This window comes from Balaenoptera borealis, assembly GCF_965194805.1.
Source record: "Balaenoptera borealis genome assembly, chromosome: 2".
Taxonomy (NCBI): Eukaryota; Metazoa; Chordata; class Mammalia; order Artiodactyla; family Balaenopteridae; genus Balaenoptera; species Balaenoptera borealis.
In genome coordinates, this window is record NC_138867.1 from 134479965 (window position 1) to 134502930 (window position 22966).

Below are 22966 nucleotides of genomic sequence, written 5' to 3' on the forward strand. Positions count from 1 at the left end.
TCCAAAAATGGGCAGAAGATCTAAACAGACATTTCTCCAAAGAAGATATACAAATCGCCAACAAATACATGAAAGGATGCTCAACATCACTAATCATTAGAGAAATGCAAATCAAAACTACAATGAGGTATCACCTCACACAGGTCAGAATGGCCATTATTAAAAAATCTAGAGCCAATAAATGCTGGAAAGGGTGTGGTGAAAAGGGAACCCTCCTGCACTGTTGGTGGGAATGTAAATTGATACAACCACTATGGAGAACACTATGGAAGTTCCTTAAAAAACTAAAAATAGAACTACCATATGACCCAGCAATCCCACTACTGGGCATATACCCTGAGAAAACCATAATTCAAAAAGAGTCATGTACCACAATGTTCATTGCAGCACTATTTACAATACCCAGGACACGGAAGCAACCTAAGTGTCCATCGACAGATGAATGGATAAAGAAGATGTGACACATACATACAATGTCATATTACTCAGCCATAAAAAGAAATGAAATTGAGCTATTTGTAGTGAGGTGGATGGACCTAGAGTCTGTCATACAGAGTGAAGTAAGTCAGAAAGAGAAAAACAAATACAGTATGCTAACACATATATATTGAATCTAAAAAAAAAAAAGGTTCTGATGAACCTAGGGGCAGGACAGGAATAAAGACACAGACGTAGAGAATGGACTTGAGGACATGGGGAGGGGGAAGGGTAAGCTGGGATGAAGTGAGAGAGTAGCACTGACATATATACACTACCAAATGTAAAATAGATAGCCAGTGATAAGCAGCTGCATCACAGGGGTAGATCAGCTCGGTGCTTTGTGACCACCTAGAGGGATGGGATAGGGAGGGTGGGAGGGAGATGCAAGAGGAAGGGGATATGGGGATATATGTATACATATAGCTGATTTACTTTGTTATACAGCAGAAACTAACACAACAATGTAAAGCAATTACACTCCAATAAAGATGTTAAAAAAATAAATAATAATCAATTTGTAAAAAAATAAAATAAAATAAAGAGCAGCACATGGACTTGAAATCAGTATTCTGGATGTGGAAGAGGGCAGGACTCAATCATGGCTGTTTTGCTGGTTCTCTTCTTTGAGAAGGAAGTGAAAGGATCGCATCACATGGCAGAATGTTTATTGAGATATAGTTCATGTTTTCTTCTTTCTGTTTGTCTTATCATGGCATGGCACCCAGACCAGGTAGTGGGACTTCTGTGCTCCCATGCTTCTGGGGAAGTTTGTGTTGCAAGGTTAAGAGAAGAAGTTGTCCTCAGAACATTCTTAACTTCTCTTTTCCAGGATCTTGTACTTGTTTTCAAATTTGGAGGGTGGCAATAAGGGCAGAGAGGGCAGTGTCAATGCAACAGAAAGGTTAAAGCAAGAGGAAAAAAAAGATGAGATGCCCCAAGTATGGGCAAGGAGATGGAGATAATCTACAAAATTGTGGAGACCTTTGCCCTGTGGGGTTTAAGAGACGTGGTCTGTTCTTGGAGAGGGGAACGCCTGCCTGGGGGGATCAGATGAGTTGGAGATCCCACCTGGGTAAAGAAATATTCTCAGAACAAGCTTGGCACAAAAGCAACTGAGACATTTGTATTCAAGAGACCCCACTCTCCCCACTCAGGTTTGGTAATGGAGATTTCAGTGGAGGCTGTGATGGATTAAAAATAAAGGAATATTTCCCCCCACTTTCTGGCAACAACTCATGTCTCCAAAACTTGGATGTGACCCCTGGGAAAGGTAGGGGAGCCTCCAAAAATGACTGAAATTTACTTTCCCTACAGCCTCCCAGATTATAGGTTTACAGTCTGATTTAGAGAAAATGAAATACTTTAATTTTTTTTACATCTGCACTTATTGTTTAAATTTTATTTCCATTATAACTGTATGAAGTATTGTGAAGGGACTCAAAAGAATGATTTCTTGCCTCAGTGAAAGTCCTATCTAATCTAGAGATAATACTTTGATTTCTCTTGATGATGAAAGGTATTATAGCCAAATAGAAAGCAATGTGACTACTTGCCTTGTCATTTTATCTCTCTGTGTCTTAATTTCCTCCCCTGATAAATAGGGATAATAATGACATAACTTCACAAAGATTACTGATAGAATGTGAGATTCCCATGCAGATGGCAATATTAAATTTGTAATACCCATGGGATTTGTAGCATTTATTTAGGATATGGGTTAAAAGCTTGGGTTCCAGGGTCAGAACATCTGGGTTTATGCCCTGGTTTATGCCTATGTGAGTCTTTGTAGTTCTGGGTAAGCTAATTACCCTCCCAAGACTTTAACTTCTTCAACTATAAGACGGGAATAATAATAGTAGCTAGTTTGTAGGGTGGTGTGAGAATTAAATAATATAACCCATGTAATGTTCCTAGCAAAGTGCTTGGTACATTCTAAGTGTTAATTAACCATTATACATTGGGGAAGTTGAGATAAAACATTTTACAAAATTAAACACATCATATAAATGTTAAGTCATCATTAAGTACTTGGTATTTCAGTTTATTTGAAAAGAAATTTTCCCATTTTTTTAAAAGAAATTAAACATCTGGACCTAAAATATATATAATTATAACAACAAAAGGAGAGAATATTTATATCCACAGATGGGAACTATTACTTATTTGGGTCTAAAAATAACCCAACACCATGATATAACTCAGATCCATAAATACTCATGGGATGATTAACCGATGCAGAGTTAAAGTACAGTACTCAAAACTTCTTTTGTGCACGTATGTCTGAATATGCACATCTTTAAAATGAAACAGTTTTCATTAATTTGCCAGGCATCTGATACAAAGGTCTAATCAATAATTCATCTTGGCAAAGAAACTCATTACTCAGCCAAGACTATGATGAAAATCCTGTCAGGAAGCCTTGCTTTGGCTAAACAAAACAACTAAATTAAGTGCAAAGTGAATAATCCAACTTTCTATAAATCATTCATTTCAGGATTAAACATTATGTATTTCTCCATTAAATGTGCATCCCAGGCCTGGACATGTATTTATTTCTATATTGCTCGGTCCTGAGGGATAGCCAACACAGTCTTCTTGGAGTTTCTTTGAAACTACCAGCCCACTGGGCAGAACAAAAGCAAATAAAGGAGAGTTTTGGAGAAGCCAAGAATTGAGAACCGGAAGTCCTCAAAGCCAACCTTTCACATAATCTGGGTATCCCCTCCATCACTACTCTGAAGGCTGGTCATCCTCTTCTGTGTAAACACTACTGTGAATGGGGGGTTTACTACCCATTTTAGTTAAAAATCTTTCCATTTCAAATGGCAGAAAACCCAATTCAAACTAGCTTAAGCAAAATGGGAATTTATTGCTACATATCTCGGAGCATGAGTAGTCTAAGTCCATACTTTCAGTCTTGGCATAATCAAGACTTAACCAATGTCACCAGGGTTTGTTCATTTTTCCCATATTTATTCTTAGCTCCTCTTTCTCTCAAGTAGACTCTCCTTGTGGTGGCACAACGGCAGCTGCAGTCTTCTATTCCCTCCTTCAGGGCCAGCAGGTAAAGATCATCACCCTGGATAACTCAAAGGAAACTCAGAATTGTTTCTTTTTGGCTCTAATTGGCCTAACTTGGGGCTTGTGCCCATCCTTGCTCAGTGGATTGAGAGGGGTGGGGTAAGTCTACGCAGTGCTCTGATACCCCAGGCTCGGTTTACATGCCATGGCTGTGGGGGGATGAGTCAGCTGCAGTGGAACTATAATGAAAGGGAAGAAGAGAGATATCAAAGGAATCAGTCCAAATGGAAAAGCAGAACAAATGAATGTTTGGTGACCAAAATCCTACTTTCCACAATATTCACCACTGATCATTATTCTAAGTTGTTCTAGTAAAGCATTCCTTTCATTAGATATAAACTGATTTTTGGAATTTCCATTCCCAGTCCTAAGTTTGCATTCCAGAATCACATAGAACAAGACTACTTCCTCTTCCCAATGGCAGTCCTTCAACTGTTTGTATACAGACATCAGATCCCCTTTGGTCTAGTCTCCTCCAGGTTAAATATATCAACATACCAGGAAATAGACTTTTTGGATTGAAAATAGATCAAGGCAGGCTATTAAGTAGACACTAGAATCTTATTGTGGAACTAAATATAACTTTTTGTTCTGTTTATCTTTGTTTCAAAGAAAATGACAAATTTGACAATGATTGGCACTGGCAAGGCTATTGGTGAAATAAACATTTTCAAGGACAATCAGTTGATTAGGTAATACTGATTAGATAATTTAGGCCAACCATCCAACTGAAGACACAAAAAACCTGAACAAAATATTTTAAAATATTCTTTCAACTACCAAAGGGCTAACAAAGCAATGAAAATTCACTAGGCCTAAAAGTAAAGAATATGCTAAACCAGAGAAGTAAGTCTAGAACTCAAAGTTTCTTTTGCCATAGAAGCATTTTCCAATCTGGAAGGGATATCTGCAAAACTGTGGTTTGGGCTTCCTGATGAAGCTAGAGGAAAAGCGTCAAGGTCTAGAATTCACCAAAGTTAGGGACTTCAATAAACCACTATCCAGTATAAGCTAGGACAAAAAGGGCTATACCCTCAGGATAAGGATGGACCTGTTGTCATATGGGCTTGCAACCTCGCACAAAGTGATCTAAGTAATCCATAAACCTTCAAGCATTGAACTTGAATTATGGTAGTCCTAGACTAGTGACACACAAAATGCCTGGCAGAAGCAAATTCAAAAGGTTCTTTCTGGAGAAGATCACACTATACTGGGACTCAAATTATTTATACCAATAATTTCCAAATGCAATAATCTCCATACAATCAAGATAGCCAGGCATACAAGAAATTAAGACAACATGAGTAAGAACCTACAGAGACAAAGGACAACAGAAACAAAGCTGAAAAGACCTCAAGTAGTGGAATATATATATGTAACTAAATCACTTTGCTGTACACCTGAAACTGACAAAACGTTGTAAATCAACTCTACTTCAACAACAACAACAAAAGACTAAGCCAAAACACTCTTAAAAGAAAACATTGGGGTATATTTTCATTACCTTGGATTTGGAAATGGATTCTTAAATATGACACTAAGAAAACAAGCAACAGAAGAAAAAATTGACAAAATGAACTTTATCAAAATTAAAAACTTCTGTGCAAAGGACATTGTCAAGGAAGTGAAAAGACAACCTACAGAATGGGAGATAATATTTTCAAATCATGTATCTGATAAGAAATGAATATCCAGAATATATTGAATATAAAGAACTCCTACAACTCAACAACAAAAAGACAAACCCAATTTTAAAATAGGAAAAGGACATAAATAGATATTTCTCCAAAGAAGATACACAAATGACCAGCAAGCATATGAAAATAGGTTCAACATCATTAGCCATTGGTGAAATACAAATCAAAACCAGCAGATACCACCTCACACCTACTAGAGTGGCTCAGTTTTTTTTTTTTTGGTTTCTTTTTCTTCATTTTTAAGGAAATTAAAAAGTGTTGGTGAGGATGTAGAACAATTGGAACGCTTGTACACTGGGGGTGGGAATATAAAATGGTGCACCCACTGAGCCAAACGGCATGGTAGTTCCTCCAAAAGCTAAACACAGAATTACCATATGACCCGGCAATTTCATCTTAGGTATATACCCCAAAAATCTTACGCAGAGACTTTAACAGGTACTTGTACACCAATGATCACTGCACTATTATAGCCAAACAGCGGAAACACCCCAAGTGTCTATCAGCAGATGAACGGATAAACAAAACGTGGTGTATACATACAATGGAATGTTATTCATCCATAAAAAGGAATGAAGTTCTGATACATGCTACAACATGGATGAAACTTAAAAACATTACACTATATGAAAAAGCCATACAAAGAAGGACAAATACTATTCCACTTACATGAAATATCTAGAATAGGCAAATTCAGACAGAAAGTAGAATGGTGGTTGCCAGGGGCTGAGGGAAGGGGGAATGGGGAGTTATTGCTTAACTGTTACTGACTTTCTGTTTGGGATGATGAAGAAGTTTTGAAAATAGATAACGTACATAATTTTGTACAACATTGTGAATGTAATTAATACCACTGAATTGTACATTAAAAATGGATAAAATGGCAAATTTTATGTTATATATGTATTATCACAATTTTTTTTTTAAAAAGTAAGAATCCAGTCAGAAACCAGAACATTTTCTTACAGTCTTCATCATTTGGTGGGGGTAGAAAAGCCCCACAATGAACCAAGATAGATAAGATGGCTTTAAAATTCAAACAGAAAATTACCCAGTATACTTTAACATAAACATTCAATGCATTGTCTACATTCCACATTCCTGGTGTTTTTAAATCATGATTCAAGTTCAAAATGATGCCCTTGCCATGGTCCAAGATTCTCCATCATACTGGAAATCCAAAGGGGTGGCTGGTACCAAAGACACAAATGAGAGGCAGGAGAGGACAGCAAATGACAACTGTCAACAGATGTGCAGAAGCCACAAGAGTGCCAGCATCACCTTAGAGGAATTTAGGATGGAAAACAGGATTAAGCCAAAAACCAAAACTTAGAGGTGTTCATGAAAATTAGCTGTGAACCAGGAGCAATAGCTGAGAGTAAGAACCACAGATGAAGTGGGCAATGCCCTGGGGTCAAGCACAGTTGACCACAAAAGAGCAAAATCAGAGCTGAGCACAGGGCCCAGAGACAAAGATAAAGCAGGGTCAGAGTTCAGAAAAGGATGGCAAGGCAGAGGGGTCAGGAATCGGGATGTCTAATAGGAGCACTGTTTGATCGTGAGCTTCTGAGCCACCCTCAAAGCATCAGTGCCCCCTGCTTCAGAACTCCACCAAGTGAGGTTATAAAAAACCCAAGTAGTAGGACCCAATTCCAGACTCACTGAATCAGCATCTCCTGGGGGTTGGACCCAGGTATATGCATTTTAACATGTTCCCAGATGATTCTTAGGCTCTTTAAAGTATGAGAACCACAAATCATTCACACAGCTTCTGAGATAGATTGGAAGCCCCCAGGTTCAACATGATGCCCAGGATCTATCCTCACTGGGGGCTATGCAGGTCCTGCCAGCAAGTTTCAGTAAACATAGACTCTGAACTTGCTGGGGCTGGAGAGGGAACTATGACAACAGCGCCAACTATTTATGGAGCACCCACCCTGTGCCAGTGCTTTCCTGGCATTGCTACACTGAATGCTTACTTAGGAGGAGGGTCCCATTATTATTCCCAATTTACAGGTGAGGAAACTTAGACTAAGCAAAACCAAACGACTTGTCCTGGGCCACCCAGCCAGGCAACAGCAGCTTCAGGTTCTGGGCCAGTTTGACTCCAAGACCTGTGCTCTTTCCATATACCAACGTGTTACAGAATTTTTCAACCATTGTTTTAAAGAGGTGGTGGATGAAGAGGAGATTGTAGCATTAGTTGATGGTGAGTCTTTGGTTAATTAATAACTTATTTCACCATGGCATGTCCAGGGCATTATGGGGAAGCAAGACTCTGCTGTCTTTTCTAATTATCTTAATCCCCCAGTGAGAAGGTATTGTCAAGTTGTGTGTAATCTCTTTCGGTCTGTTTTTTTTTTTTTTTTTTTTTTTTTCATCTCAGTGAAGAAGGATCTGAGATTAAGTTTGGGAAGAGATTGAAAACCAAAGCTCAGAGGAACAGAATAAAATGATGCAGAGGCATCCTGAATCAGGAGAAGACAAATGATAGGACTTTGTTGATGGAGCTGCTGAAGGAAGATAAGATGCTAAAGGCATCTCAGAGGGAAGAGCAGGGGGAAGGAAAGAGAGCAGAGCCCAGGGGAGAGAGATAACCAGGTGGAGAAGAGAGATAAAAGGCAGCCTAAAGGCAAGGCCAGGGAGGAGGACGGCAGACTCTCCAGGCTACTTCCTTTCTCTTTCTGTTTTGTTTCTGTCTCTCAGGTTACATCTTAAAAGGGAGGGAGGGGGCCATTGTGGAGCATATGTTAAATGTTCAATCCTGATCATTCAATCTCTATGCCTGAAAACATAGCCTCATTTGGTGGTAAATCTAAACTCTAGTCTCTCCAAGAATGTGAGGCCCAGGCCCAAAGACCCTCTGGCTTCATGTCCTTTACACTTCCCCAACTCCCATTTCCAGGTCTGTTGTATTCGGACAGACGTAGGCAGGGAGAACACCTGATTTTACTGAGGTTATTAGGGGAAAACCTACAACTTCCTGCTGAATAGTCCTTTCCACCTCACACACTAGTATAATCATTGAGAGATCACCACGATACTTTATGTGTCTGGAGGGGCCAGGGCACAGGGGCTAAGGCCCTGGGCTTTGGAGCTGCTCCAGAGTTTGAATCCAGCTCGACTGCAGACAAGCTACTTTTTGTATCTGAGCTTCCATTTCCTCATCTATCAAACAGGGATAAAACTGGCAACTCCCTCATAGAGACGTTGCTATGATTAAATAAAATAGCGCATTTAAAGTGCTTAGGGTAGTTCCTGGCACACAGAAGTGCTGGAATCATGTTAGTGTTGACTGCTGGCCCTGTGAGTAGGTCCAAGTACAAGGCTAGGTGCACATGGCAGGCACCCCATGAAGATGATATTGACCCCTGGATTGAGGACGCTTGATTCTAGTTCTCATTCACTATAGAGGGAACCTGGAATGTCACTGGACCTCTCTGTGCTTCCCTTTTTCTCCTTTATAAAATGGAGATGTACCCTTCCTCTGACACAGACTGCTATGTGTTTGAAAATGCTTAGAAAAGTATGAAACAGCATAGAAATACAGAAGTGGTCATTTCCATTACTCTAACACTGCACTTTTACCAAGTTGACCACTCTCTACTGAGCTTACAAAGTTTCACGGTAGCTAAGAATTTGCGCTGTAATTGGCCATCACCTCCTAGGGCAGAATGTTTCCACCCCCATCCTGCATTGACGCCAGACACTTGCATCAAAGGCACAGTTCCACAGCTTCCAGGAAGTGTGCATGCAGAATTCCAAACTTTCATTCTTTTTTCTCTCTTCATTCTTTTTGCCTCTCAGGTACATTAGAAATGATTCAAATTTCTGTACTATGCATTTAGCATAATAAAGACGGAAATGGCTTTGTAGACTGTAAGCTGTCTGGGAACAGGCAACAGGCAGGTCTGTCTAGTTCATCGTTATACCCCAGCACCCAACACGGCCCTTTAGCACATAGGAGACACCCAATACGCTTTTGTTAGATGAGTGAATGTGGTAGAAATCAAGACTGTTTGCCCAACAGCCATTCTTAGTTTCTTCCATGCTGACTGATCCTAAGTTTCAGCTGAATGGCAATGTGCACAGCCTCAGTTCCTCTTGCCTAAGGGTGGGCCTGTGACCCAGTGAAATATATGTGGAGGTCTTCTGGTAAACTCTATGAAACATTTCCCCTTTTGACAAAAGATAAGTGTCATATTAGGGAAAAAGTCCCATTTCCCAACTACCTCTTCCTTCCTGCTTGGGATGCGTTTGTGTGAGGGCAAAGTAGAGCTGCGGCAACCATCTGCAACCATGAAGGAAGAGTCAAGGAAAGTCACTAATATCTCACTGCCACCTAAAGAATGTCACTAACCACCTGGCTCTACAAGGATTGAGTGATGAGCCACCCTGGCTGCCGACCTTCAACACACCCTGAAAGAAGTTCAGGGTGGAGATCAGGAATGAGGAACTCTGTACTCTGGGGAAAAAGGCAGAACAGGCCTTCAGATAGTTCGATATTTTCAGAAGAAAACTTTTATGAACCTGGATTCTTGCATCTTCACATACTTAGAAAAGCACTGAAACCATTAACTATCTGTTCCTTGTGACTAGCAGCAACCTTCTACAGAGATGTGAATGTACTCCCGTGGTTGAACATAGTCCCTTCACCAAATTCACATATATACAGCGTCTCCCATTATATTTAGGTACCGGAGGGCAGAGAGTTGCCTTTTGACCAAGTTCCTTGTTCTGCAACAAAGGTTTCCACTTAACCCATCCTCCATGTGTCTCTTATCACCTTGGTGCCATCTCCTCATTATGCCTCTGATACCTCTGAAGAGATTAATAGTACTACCCTGTCCCTCACCCAGACATTCCTTCTCTGTTTATCTTTTCTGTTTTCTCATTATCACTTTCCACAAACCAAATATTATATCTTGGTTTTTAATTACTTTAATGGGCCTCATGTCCACAGTAATTGGGACATTGAGGTCATTATCTTGTCTCCTCAGATCTTCTTGAGCAGTTTTATTGATCATTTCTTGGACTAGACTCACATAAACCTATAACTTAGGCCAAGAGTTAACCTGATTAATTAGCAACATTACTTTCTGGTGCAAAGCTGTCCTCCCTTTAAAATAGTGGTTTGCAAACATGGCCGTATATTAGAAGTACCTGAGGTGCTTTAAAATCTCCTGAAGCCCAGGTCTCCCCCATGCCAATTAAACCAAGAGTGCAGAGGGAAGTCCAGCTTCAGGACTTTTTTAAGCTCCCCACAAGATTCCAGCATACAGCCAAGTTTGAAAATCAGTGGTTTAGACAAGTACTTCCCAATCTTTAATGTGCATGTGAATCACACAGAGGCCTTATTTAAATGCAGATTCCAAGGGTCTGGGGTGGGACTGATATTCTGCATTACTAACTAGCTCCCAGGTGATGACAATATTTGTCTGAGGCCCACAGTTTGCATAGCAAGAGTCTAGAATCTAGATTTTGCAGTCTATTCTAATGCTGGATCTGAAATTAAATTCCCCTTGGGTCCAATTGCAAAGTCACAGAAAAAAAAATAATCCCTGCAATAAAGTCAACAGTAGGGGCAGTGAATGAAAGAACTCAGAGGGTTGTTGTTTTTGATCTCTAATTTAGTTATGGACTTGGGTTGACAAACCATCCCAGTTTGTCGGGGACCGAGGGAGGTTCTTGCATGCAAGGATTTTGAGTGTTAAAACTGGGACAAGTTGGTCACCCTAGTTAACGGCGGCGTCCCTAAGAGAGCAACAGCTAAGCTTTGCACTTCAGCGCTCCGATTCCTCTGAGATCAGGAGTCCGCTTCAGGGTCAAGTGTGTGCTGGGAAAGATAGCTTACGGAAAAGAAATGCGGAGTTGCATGCCCAGCAAGAACTTAAAGAATGTGACTTCAAAGGGTAACTAATCAGGCAGGTGAAGCTAGAAAATTCCAAGAACAAGGTTATAACAGGGCCGTAGAGGTAAATCTAGGGTTACATGGTTTAGGTCTCTGCTCTAGCACTGGTTTCCTGTGTAGCCTGGTGGTAACTCATTCCCCCTCTCTGGGCCTCAGTTTCATCAGCTAAGAGATGAGAGTTGAATCCAAGGGTGTGTAGGGTCTTTCCTGCTCCCCCATCCCCCGACTGCTTATGCAACACACATAAAGCTACAACTGCAGAAGTACACCTTTTCAGCGCAATTAGAAAGTGAACCCACCTTCTGTTTCGCGAGCAGCCATCTCCAGGTCTCCCCCGGCTCCTCCACAGCAGCGTGAGCATTCATCATATTCGGGAACACTTCCCTTTGCTGTCCTTTAGTGCTCAGAGAGCCCAGAACTCACGGTGCTTTTTTTTTTTTTTTTCTTAAGACTGCAACATGTTGACAAATCTAAATGAAACTCTATTTCAGATCCAGTCTTTTGGTTACAAGTGGTTTCCTCCCTCCAAGCAGGGAGACCACTTAACTTTTCGTTTTTCTTTAGAGACAAAGAGCCTCGCCAGCCACCCACTGCCGGATTCCTGTTAACCTTTCATTAAGCGCTGACAGCTGACTTCAGCTCTTCATGACTTAGTTCAACACATTCCCACTTCAGTGGGTCCACCTGGCTTCATTAAAGTTCCTGCCAGCTTCTCTACTAGCAGCTTCCTCCGCAAATGCAAATAAGATCCTGCGTAACTAATACGGGGGGCAAGGGAAGATTGAGCTATAAAGGGGTTGGCATTGGAGAACCATCCTAACACTCAGGTTGCCGTGGATCTGAGTAAACTAAAACCCATTTCGGACCAACACGGGTCAGCGTCTCAGTTTCAGATGCCTGAAGTGTTAAACGAGGCCCATCCCTGTGAAGTATGGGGTAGTGGTGAAGAGTGTGGAGTCCTTCAGGCCTGGTTTCCAGACACGGCTCTGTCACAGAGGGTAGGACTATGTGACCTTGAGCAAATTTCTTCACCTCTCTCTGCTTCTGTTTTCTCGGGAGTAATATACTGTTTCATGGGGCAGCTGTGAGGACTCAGTGAGAAACTGCCTTGACGCACTTGGTAGAGGAGCACCCAGAACGTAGCAAACGCTCCTTAAGGATGGGATGTTATCCATTTCTTTTAGTCTAGAAAGGCCAAGGTCGAGGTTGCAGAATTAGGTTGCTTTAAAGCCTCAAGGTTTGACTGTGGTCCCTCCATGTAAACATCACCTGTAAGAGCCCTGTCTCCATCAAAGTCCTTCCTTGTGGAAATAAAAAACACGACTCTGATTCCCTTCTACTGCATTTCCCTGGTGGGTTTTGTCTCATTTAGATTTTTAGGCTCCTTAAAGGGAAGTGATTCTCTCTTCTGGGCCCCCAACGCAATAGATACTAGGGAGTTGTTTGTAGACAGCTACCAATTCATCCTGATTGCACGGAGAGGGAAAGAGGAACAAGTGCCCCAGCAAACTGCTCGGATCAAGGAGTCTCAGTATAAGAATTATATATTTATTAATTCATCATTCTGTGACTTCCACTCCCCACCCCCTAAACCTGTGAGTCTCAAACTAGCTGCCTTGTTCTAGTTCCTGGCCATGTTCTGCTTGCCTAGGACATTATTTTAATACTACGTGTGAGTGTTAGTAGTGCCTGTAAGTGGACACACAAGCTTCCATTTCAGTAGAGGCCACGTCACTTCCCCCTGCCTCACTCCTCCGCATCAGCTGCCCGTCCTCTGAGTTCGCCACCCCAGCCTTGGGCAGAGCCTAAGGGTGCTTATTCTATGCCCCCTTGGGCGGAAATCAGGAGCTAGGAATCTCACATCTGCATTGGGAAGATTCCTCTGTCACAGCATGGAGAACAAATTGGAGACGGAAAGGAGTGAAGTTGGTGAGGATGGTTAGAAGCTACCCTAAGAGTCCAGGCAGAAAGTAATGCTAGCTTAACAGAGGGCTGACAAGGAGTCCACCCAGACCTTGGGCACTGGCTGCTGGAAACTCCCACTCCTCCCTCCACCACTCTACCCCACCCCAACCCCTGCATGGCCACACCCACCACCACAGAGCCCTGGTCACAGGAGAGTATTTTCTTAAAATCTCCATCCTCCTCTTAGGGATTATTATGCTTCCATAGTTCTCAAACTCTAAGGTGCATCATAATCACCTGGAAGACTTGTTCAACTACAGATCACGGGGCTCCACTGGGGAGTTTCTGAGTCAGTAGGTGTGGTGTGGGGATGAGAATGTGTACGACTAACAAGGTCCAGGTGATGCTCAGGCTGCTGGTCTGAAGTGCCCCGTTGCTGTTTGCAGCAACAGCAGCGGTTCTCAACCCTGGCTGCACATTAGAACCACTTGGAGCATTAGGAAAAAAAAAAAAAAAAAAATCAGATGTCCAGGCCACACCCCAGACCAATTACAAAAGAATCTCCTAAAGGGTAGGACTCAGGAATTGACATTTAAAAAAATTCCCCAGATAATTGCAGCGTTCAGCTAAGGTTGAGAGCTACTAGGCTAGAGGGTCCTGGAGGCCATTACCAGTTGTAAAATACTACAACTACTCATTTAAATGTTTCTGAATCTGACCAAGGAGTTGCAGAAATATAGTTGGGAAAAGACTGAAGATGGCCCCTTGCAAAACACAAAGATACTCATTGAGCTGAGATGTTCTGTTTAGGGGGCATGGGATTTGCTGTCGGCTTTTCTAGGCAGACCCGAGTTGGTCATGGCCCAGGTGGTGGTCGTTTTGGAAGGTGGGTAGGCAGCATGAGCTAAGTTAGGACGGGGAGTCTCAATGACCCATGAAATGTTAAAACCTGTTTGCACGAGGTCACCTAGTCCCACTCCATTTTCCAGATGGGGACACTGAAGCCCTGCACCTGACTCTATTGCCCCACACCCACCCACCCCCAGTTTCTAAATTTAAATGTAACAGGCTGGTCAAGCCATTTCCAGTATTTTCAGTTAACACAGAGGAGAAAGTCAAGCCAAATAAAGAAGCAACCCGTGTGCTGCTAATTATTTCCTTCACTTAGGCCAAACGTGCCACTCACCTTGGCACCAAAAGAGTGAGGCAGAAGGCATGCTGCCCTGGGCAGGTAGTTCTGCAAGTGCTCAGGTAAGAGGGAGATGTTTTTATTAACTGCTGGACCCGTGTGAACTCACAGTTCCAGGAATCTAGAGGCTGTAGCAGTCAAGTCATAAGACTGCTTTTTTCCCCTCTCTTAAATGTAGTGTCAAGAGAGTCGAAATATAAAGTATGGTTACCTGGAAAGACCGTGCACTTACTTCATTAAGGCGGTTACTGCCCCAAACCTACTACCAGGAAGTATTTCAGACAAATTTCTTTCAGCTCTGGCTGACTTTCCACATTTCTGCCCAACCAGAGGCCTCTCACTCAGGTGCACATTCTTTCCATTCAGTCAACAACTGCTTGTTTTAACCTCTCTCCCGTGGTTCCTCATGCTACTAGCTCTCAAAGTGTTCAAATAAACCTGTTCTTATTGAGGAGCCAATTCCCATGAACTTTATTTAGAGAAACTGATCTGGACCGACTCACTGTCCCATCCATGTGCCAGCCCTGCTTGGACATCCATGTCATTCACCACAATTTACTCTGATGAACTCTTGGCTGTTTCCAACATTAAATTCCCCAAGCAAGAATTAAGATGTGACACTATGGTCACCTCTAAAGATACTCAGGTGTGAACAGAAAATAATAGAAAACCTAGACGTTTTAGAGGTGAGTCAAAATGATGGTGTGATTCCATGTCGTTTCCTGCATTGTTGATGACAATCAATACATAATATATCATCAATATGTTATTGATGACAATTAATAACGCAGGGATGCCCATACCATACCCAGAGCGGGGCACTGAATTCTTTTTTTTAAACGGCTCTGATGTCCTGCTAGCCATCTTTTTTTTTTTTTTTTTTTAATTTATTTTATTTATGGCTGTGTTGGGTCTTCGTTTCTGTGCGAGGGCTTTCTCCAGTTGTGGCAAGCGGGGGCCACTCTTCATCGCGGTGCGCGGGCCTCTCGCTATCGCGGCCTCTCTTGTTGCGGAGCACAGGCTCCAGACGCGTAGGCTCAGCAATTGTGGCTCACGGGCCCAGCCGCTCCGCGGCATGTGGGATCTTCCCAGACCAGGGCTCGAACCCGTGTCCCCTGCATTGGCAGGCGGATTCTCAACCACTGCGCCACCAGGGAAGCCCTGGGGCACTGAATTCTTAAAGCTGGGCATAAAAGGAGAGATACAAATGCATGCAAGGCAAAGGCAACTACGGTAGGGAAGGGACCAGAAATCATGTCCCAGAAACAAGGCAATTTAGAGAAACATGAGGCTCTCCTTTCGGTATCTGGAGCACTGCTACCAGGTAGAAGAGAGTTTAGACCTGTTCTGTGTAAGCACAAGGAGTTCAGCTAGGACCAGCAGGCAGATGCTATCTGGACACAGACTTTGTTCTAAATATTTCTAAGTCTCAGAAGTGCCCTGAGATTGAATGGACTTCCTTGGGTGTGATAGTGAGTTCACCATCACTGAAGGTGTTCAGTTATACTGTGGAAGATCACTTAGCAGTAATGCTACAGAGATTAAACCATGAGAAGGTGTGGTCTCTAAGGTAACTTTCACTTGTGAAACTAAGGCAAGACTGGATCAGTGACACCAAGGCAACAGATGGTTTTTTTTAAAAAAAAAACAAACAACAAAACATTCTAAGACTTATTTTGATAATTCACACATCATATCCTCATCCTCAATCCTAAGAGAAAGGGGCACTTTAGAGTGTGAAAAGACCGTCTTCATCTTCTCTTCCGTCAAGGACATTTTTACCTTCTCCAACACTGTCTAGCCTGTAAAGAGAGAAGAGAAGCTGATGTGATGAGAAACACCAAGACCAGGAATGAATGGATGCTGCTAGATTATAAAACAACTAATCAAGGGCTGTTAGAGTTAAAAGGGCTCAGGGTCCATCCAGTCCAAGCCTCACATTTCACAGATGGGAAAACTGAGGCCACAGGGGATAAAGGGCTTTTGCCAATCTATTATAATAAGGGGATTTAAAGTTTCTGTATTAGCAAAGTATAAAATCATGATCTAAATGTATTTATTTACCAAGAGGATCTCCAAGTATGACTTTGAAAAGTTACCTTGCTAACCTTCAGTTTCCCTACTTGTTAATATTTACTTGTTAATATAGATATTGTGGTATTGATGCAATTATTAAGTGAAAGCAAGGTGTTCATCACAGTTTACACCAAATCTTTTCATTTCTTTACCAAAAAGCTATATAACAGGACAGATATCCAAAATCCCTTTCCAGAGACTTCAAATTATTTAAAAAACAAAACAAAAAACTGCTCCCATGGTCTAATTTGCCAGAGGAATTAAATCCCAGGAATGATACTATACATGTTTTCTCATTTTCCATACTGCCAACTCACCTCTCAGTGAACTCCAGTTTAACAATGACCTTTTAAAGTGAGTCACCCAGAGTGGAACAAATATTGGGTAGAATGACATATCACCTTCTTTCTTTTGCATGTCATACTTCTGTTAATGCAACCTGCCACTGTATTTGCATTTTGGACAAATATCACAGTGTTAACCAAGACAGAGGTTAACGTGAGCTGAATCGCCACATCTTTTCCACCTCTAATGCCACATTTCTCCAACCGTGTATTTAATCAGAATATAAACACAAGTCATTAACCACTGAGTAGTATCTAATCATTTGTAAGAGCTTGTACAATCATTACAACAGTCAGTCACGCAAGATGAATTACCTGGTGTGTTTCTGGACACAATGGTTTTCCATGACTTTCCCTGAAAAGACAAGGCCAGGTTAGAAGCAGAGTAGCTGTGTTTATGTGAAATGCTGGGGGAAGGACGGAGCAACATTATGAAGAGCACAGGTGGTCCAAAGGTGGGAACTTAGGAACTGGATTTGGCAGAGAAAGCCACTCCTTTCCCCAGATCAGATGATTGCTTCTTTAGGCCCCTAGTTACTGCTCATCAATCACAGCTGTTCCAACATCGTGGGCAATGGTGTTAAGCTGCTTTATCCTTTTTTTTTTGGCCGGGCTGTGAGGCTTGAGGAATCTTAGTTCTCCGACCAGGGATTGAACCCAGGCCCCGGCAGTGAAAGTCCTAACCACTGGAGTGCCAGGGAATTCCCTAAGCTGCTTTATTCTTGAGTTATTTGAATTCAAGTAACTCACTTGGGTTTTAAAACACTTCCTTAGGACACGTACCCATAATTTCCCAAACTGTAACATGCCTTTGTATGAAGGTTAATGGCAAACTTCCACTAAGCTCCAAATTTCCTTTTGCAGTGTTCACTAGGGATAGATGTGGAGACACACGACTTTCACTGTTGCTCAAACAGGCTGAGATGGTTACTACTAGTCAGAGCTCCTCACTTACTACCAGTTTCTGTTAATGACTACAGAACAATTTTTTCCCCATTTTTACAGGACCAGGTGCTACGTGCCTGTACCTGGCATGAAAACTATAAACCCCGGTTCATGATTTCTTTTTGCAATGTTTTAAAACTTTTTTTTTTTTTGAAGGCAGGGGAGGGCAGATACAAGGTCATGGACCAGCTCAAGAATCTAATGACAGCTATGGACCCTGTCCTCTGAAAACTGCAGATATGAATGTACAAGTGCTTTTGCACACGATTTTAAGGGATTCACTGGTCCCCTGGGGTCCATCTGTGGACCCTAGGTTAAGAAGTTTTACTTTAAGGGAACAAATAAGAAGACCGGGGTGATTCACGGCTCTCTTCCTGGGGCATTCCTAGCCAGAGGAAGAGGCTGGGTCAGGGTTTCCTCCACCCCAAGACAGTGATAAGAACAGTACTTCCCACTTAAGGCAGTCAGGAGCATGAAACGAGTTAGATATGTCAAGAATATAGCATCATGGGACTTCCCTGGTGGCGCAGTGGTTAAGAATCCGCCTGCCAATGCAGGGGACACGGGTTGGATCCCTGGTCCGGGAAGATCCCACGTGCCGCGGAGCAACTAAGCCCGTGCACCACAACTACTGAGCCTGCGCTCTAGAGCCCGTGAGCCACAACTACTGAAGCCTGTGAGCCACAACTACTGAAGCCCATGCACCTAGAGCCCGTGCTTCGCAGCAAGAGAATCTACCACAATGAGAAGCCCGTGCACCGCAACAGAGTAGCCCCCACTCGCCGCAAATAGGGAATGCCCCCGCACAGCAGTGAAGACTCAACGCAGCCTAAATAAATAAATAAATAGATAGATAAAATAAATTTTAAAAAAAGAATATAGCATCAGGACTGGCACAGAATGAGTGTCCAATAAATAAAGGTGCTCTTCTTTTACTTTTCTTTCCCAAAATATAAACTCTGTCAGGGGGATGACGCTCAAAGCCTTTAGCATCTTAGGGAGAATGAGTTTACCTCTAACCTCCTTGATGGGGATGATGAGGGCAATGATAGAAGTGGGACTCTAAGGAATGGGGAAAACGGGCAGGAAGCAGAATCCATCCACTCCCTGATCCCCCTGGAGTTTCCAAAGCTCTGAAGGGCTTCATCCCACCTGGTCCTGCCCTCCTTACCTCGAAGGAAAAATGCCAGAAGCAATGCCAACAGCACAAATCCCAGGGAGGGAGCAATGATCTTGAGCAGGTTGTAGTTGTTGGTCATTTTTATCTGGTGAGACACAGGGAAGGCGACTGGGTCACTCATTTCCGAACAGCATCCTCCCGTGAGTTTCCCATCACTAGCACACCATCCGGTGACCGGCAGCTTCACTGCAGCTCACCACCTTTTGCCCAATGTGTCTCAAGATCAAAACAAAGCCAGCCTTACGAATTAGACTTTTAAAAAAAAAAAAAAAAAGTGGAAAATCTGAAACATTTTACCCAGACCCTTCCCTCAAATTTTCCTAAGTCTTAAACACCAGGTAGCTGGGCTGTGGGGTGTGAAGATTAAAAAAAAATAACTGTCCTGTAAGCCGTGGCCTCCACTGTCAAATCTCTTTACTGGCCATCACCTAAATCCTTTCAGCTCTACCTACACCTGTGTGTTAGTTCTTTTCCTGGCTGACTTAGACTTCTAGAGGCAATAAGATGAAAGAGAAAGTGGAACTCAATTTCAAATTTTCTGCAGTGGTGGTTCTCAAAGTGTAGCCAGGGGACCCCCCATGAGATCAAAATGATTTTCAGGACAGGACACATTATTTGCCATTTTTACTGTCATTCTTTCACGAGACGTACAGTGAAGTTTCCCAGAGGTTACGGTTATGTGACATGTGATGTGAAGGTGTCAGTGCTCTGATAACATAATATGCAAGATACGAGAACCTCTATCTCCTATTGAGCCAGACATTAATGAGACTTGCAAAAATGTAAACCAATGCCACTTTTTTCACTTATATTTTTTCATTCAGGAAAATGTAGTTATTTTTCATAAAGTATTATTTATGTTAACATCTGATGGGTTTCTTATACTTTTTTAAATGAATTCATATTGTTTTTAACTTCTCAGTTTTAATTTTTACGAATATAAAGGGGTCCTGACACCAAATAGTCTGAGAATCACCGCTCTACAGGCAGCATCTAGCTCCCTGGGGGCTACACCATCTCCCATTGGCCAGGCCAGGCTCCATCCCCTCAGCTTCCTATCCCTTCTCTTACAAGGCAGCAGAGGCAGGGCAATAATCTCTCTCTGAGGAGAGAGAAGGGGAAGAAGGAAGAATGAATGAGAGCTTCACTTTTCCCTTATACGTTGTCTATACTACCTGACGGTTTTACATGAAGCAGCTTGAATCTCTTTCATAATAATACAAATGAATGAAGGATAAGCTCAGAAAATAAGAGGAACGCCGGTGACAGGTGTTGATTCTGTAGAATGTCACTAATTCTGGGGCAGCAGAGGGACCACATAATAATTTCAATGTTTTGGTTTATCCTTCTTTTCTCTTTTCAAAGCGTCTGCACATATAGAAGTAACGATATCAACATTATTTCTGCCAAGAGTACAAGTCTACAAATTCCTTCACTGTTTCATAACAGTTGCAATGTATTTTGCCCTTAGATAGATCTGCTTCCCCAGTCTATTTCCACAAACCTTTATTGTGGATTTTAAAACTGTAGGTCATATACTTCAAAATACTTCACAAAAATTTTTACCTGTTCTGATTCAAATCCATTTGGCACAAGAAATGGCGTCTCAGATGCTGGGAAGGAGAAAGAGAAGATAATGTTTATATTTCCTGTGGGAGAATAAAATGCCACATCCTGAAATAGACACTTCAGTTGATGTGTTTAATCTTTTAATCCCAACTTTTCTTTTTTTGCATAATTTATTTATGCCCATTTGTTTTGGTATGTTTTTATCTGAAGCTCATCTGCTGTCCAGTATTATCCCACAGGAGCATCTCCATTTTACAGATGGGTAGAGTGAGGCATTAGGCCAGCAGGCAATTGAATCTAAATTTTCTTTAAGCCCCGGTAATGTATTCAGGACTTTTCTCCAGAAAGAAAACCTGTCAGTCTATCAGTTAACAAATATTTATTAAGCATTTATTATAGGCCATGCACTATTCTATCTGTACCATCGACCTTCTCGATGGAGTTTACAACTTAGTACAGAAAACCAAATTTAAACAAATAATGTAAATAGTTGAAAAAAAGCAATTGTGCAAGATTCTGGGAAGAAATAGTATAAGGTGTCAGAGGTACATCATAAGGATGGCTGACCGGTTCTAGAGGGTCACATCCTTGAGAATGTGAAATTTAAGCTGAGACATGGAGTCATGGATTTGTAACTGATAGCTGAGTTCAACAAGGGAACCATACTGAGAATCTACCAAGTACTAAGCACGGTTCTGGGCACCAAGAATGCAGAGATGAATATGGTATGGTCCCACCCTCATGAAATTTACAGTACCCAAGAGGAGGGAGACCAGAAGCTTATTTCAGCCTAACAGGCCAAAGGTAAGGATGCAGGATGGACAACCTGCTGGGGAGGGTGGGCAGAGGGAGAGGCACTTAGCCCCACGGTAGTTCACTGAGTGCTATCAGAATTAAGCTCCATGAAGACACTGTCCCTCCGTGCCCGCCCAACAGTGGGACTCCAACACTGCCTGGCACATACTTGGTGCTCAATAAATGTTTGTTGAACGAGTTAACACCTGAACTGAGTTAAGGTTGTGTAACAATGAACAAAGCAAGATGGTAAAGGCATTTTAGGTAGAAGAACATCAGCAAAGCTATGGAAACATGAAACAGGATGGTTCCCATTCAACTGGCAAGTGTTTGTGAAGGTGTAAAATGAGAAGTGGGGGGTGGCAGGGGATGGCATGGAGATGGGCAGGAACCAGTCATGGAAGGCCTTTTGTTTCATGCTGCTAAGTCTCCCTTTAGTTCTGTAAGCAGTGGGAAACCACAGAAACGTTTCAAGCAGGTTATGATCCAGTTAGGAGGATAAGAGAAGAGCCAAGAAGAGATTACTATCTATCTGATTCCAGGTCTGAAATTCAGAGCTGGAAGTGAAGGGAGAGAGACAGATTCCAGAAATGCTTAGGAGGGAGATCAAGAGGATACGGACATTGAAGGTGGGGTGAGAAAGAGCTGAGTCTTAGATAACTTGAAGTTTCCTCCTTGCGAAAGTGGGCCATTGCCTGAACTGTCCCCTAGGACTGGGAAGAGCAGACGTAGCAAGGCAGGGGACAGAAGGGCAAGGAGCTCAGATTTAGAGTCACTGAGTGTCAGGTACCAGAGGGACATTGCAAACCCTATTTGCGTAATAAGCAGTTGACTGATTTGACTCTGAATCAAACTCGGGAAAAGGTTGGAGCTGGAGATACTGATTTGGGAGTCATCAGGATCCAGGCAGCAGATAAAAACCTCAGAGTGTGTAAGAAACCCAAGGGCTACATGTCCAGAGAAAGAGGGGAGCAGGAATCCTGAGAAACCCTAGCACTTAAAAGGTAGGCAGAGGAGGTGGAGGAGAAGGAAGAAGAAACAGGGCAGGGAGCAGCGAGTGAGAGCAGTGTCCCGGGGCCAGGGCAGGGGAGAATGTCCAGGAGGGATGCAACGTCATATGTGCAATAAAACCTTCCCACAGAAGCAGAACACAAAGCCACACACAGAGGAGGCCCGAATGTAACACATAGCTAGGGTAATAATTATTGAAATTGATCGCTGTTTCCCCCAAGCTTCTCTGCACTCAAGGCAAAAGGAGAAACGTGACAGGTTTTGTAAGGCTCATAATTTGGTACAAGAGACCTTACTTGTTCTACAGGGAAAGCGACTTGTTGAATGCCTAGGAGCATAAAACTCAGAGGGGGAAATTCAGCATGTTTTCATATCCTACAACTTAGTTAATGTTGTTTTTCTCTCAGCTATTATCCCCTAGAGCTGGAAACTGCAGGAAAGTGTTCAAAATTCCTACCCTGTTCTGTCAAAATCCTGCTGTATCACAATCATTTGTGATGGGTAAGCCTGAAATTGAAACCATCAAAGAGAAAAGCCAGCCTGGGTCATTTCTGTCAGAGCTAATCTGTATTTTAAATGGGAGTCGTCTAAAGGGAGACACATTTTGCAAACACAAACCCTGCTGAGTGATACCAGACAGCACTTTTTCTTCTCCTTCTCCTCCTCCTTCTTCTGAAAATGCCAGAAGCCCAAATGGAAGTACTCATAGGGCTGCAGTGTTATACACCAAAGAGCAACAAGAAATACACATTGGTGGTTGGCTTTTCTTCCTTGTGAAAAGTA

The 22966-nt window shown here is 42.3% G+C and overlaps 2 protein-coding genes across 4 annotated transcripts in view; both read right to left on the minus strand.

The window, feature by feature from the left end:
* The window catches only part of LOC309622881 (uncharacterized protein), a 266899-nt gene extending 252956 nt beyond the window's left edge, over positions 1-13943 (minus strand). For all 3 annotated transcript variants that reach the window (XR_014241168.1, XR_014241170.1, XM_082379174.1), the window contains exon 1: positions 11469-13943. Coding sequence is in view for 1 of the 3 variants with exons in the window: in XM_082379174.1 (XP_082235300.1) it covers positions 11469-11530 (62 nt within the window). In the remaining 2 variants the exon portion in view is untranslated. The remainder of the gene's footprint in view (positions 1-11468) is intronic.
* A 1185-nt stretch (positions 13944-15128) lies between these two features.
* The window catches only part of TIMD4 (T cell immunoglobulin and mucin domain containing 4), a 45889-nt gene continuing 38051 nt past the window's right edge, over positions 15129-22966 (minus strand). Inside the window, exons 6-9 of the mRNA XM_082379140.1 lie at positions 20375-20421; positions 18800-18893; positions 16999-17038; positions 15129-16065 (exon numbers count right to left, since the gene is read on the minus strand). Of these exons, the coding sequence (XP_082235266.1) occupies positions 15993-16065; positions 16999-17038; positions 18800-18893; positions 20375-20421 (254 nt within the window). The 3' untranslated portion in view covers positions 15129-15992. The remainder of the gene's footprint in view (positions 16066-16998; positions 17039-18799; positions 18894-20374; positions 20422-22966) is intronic.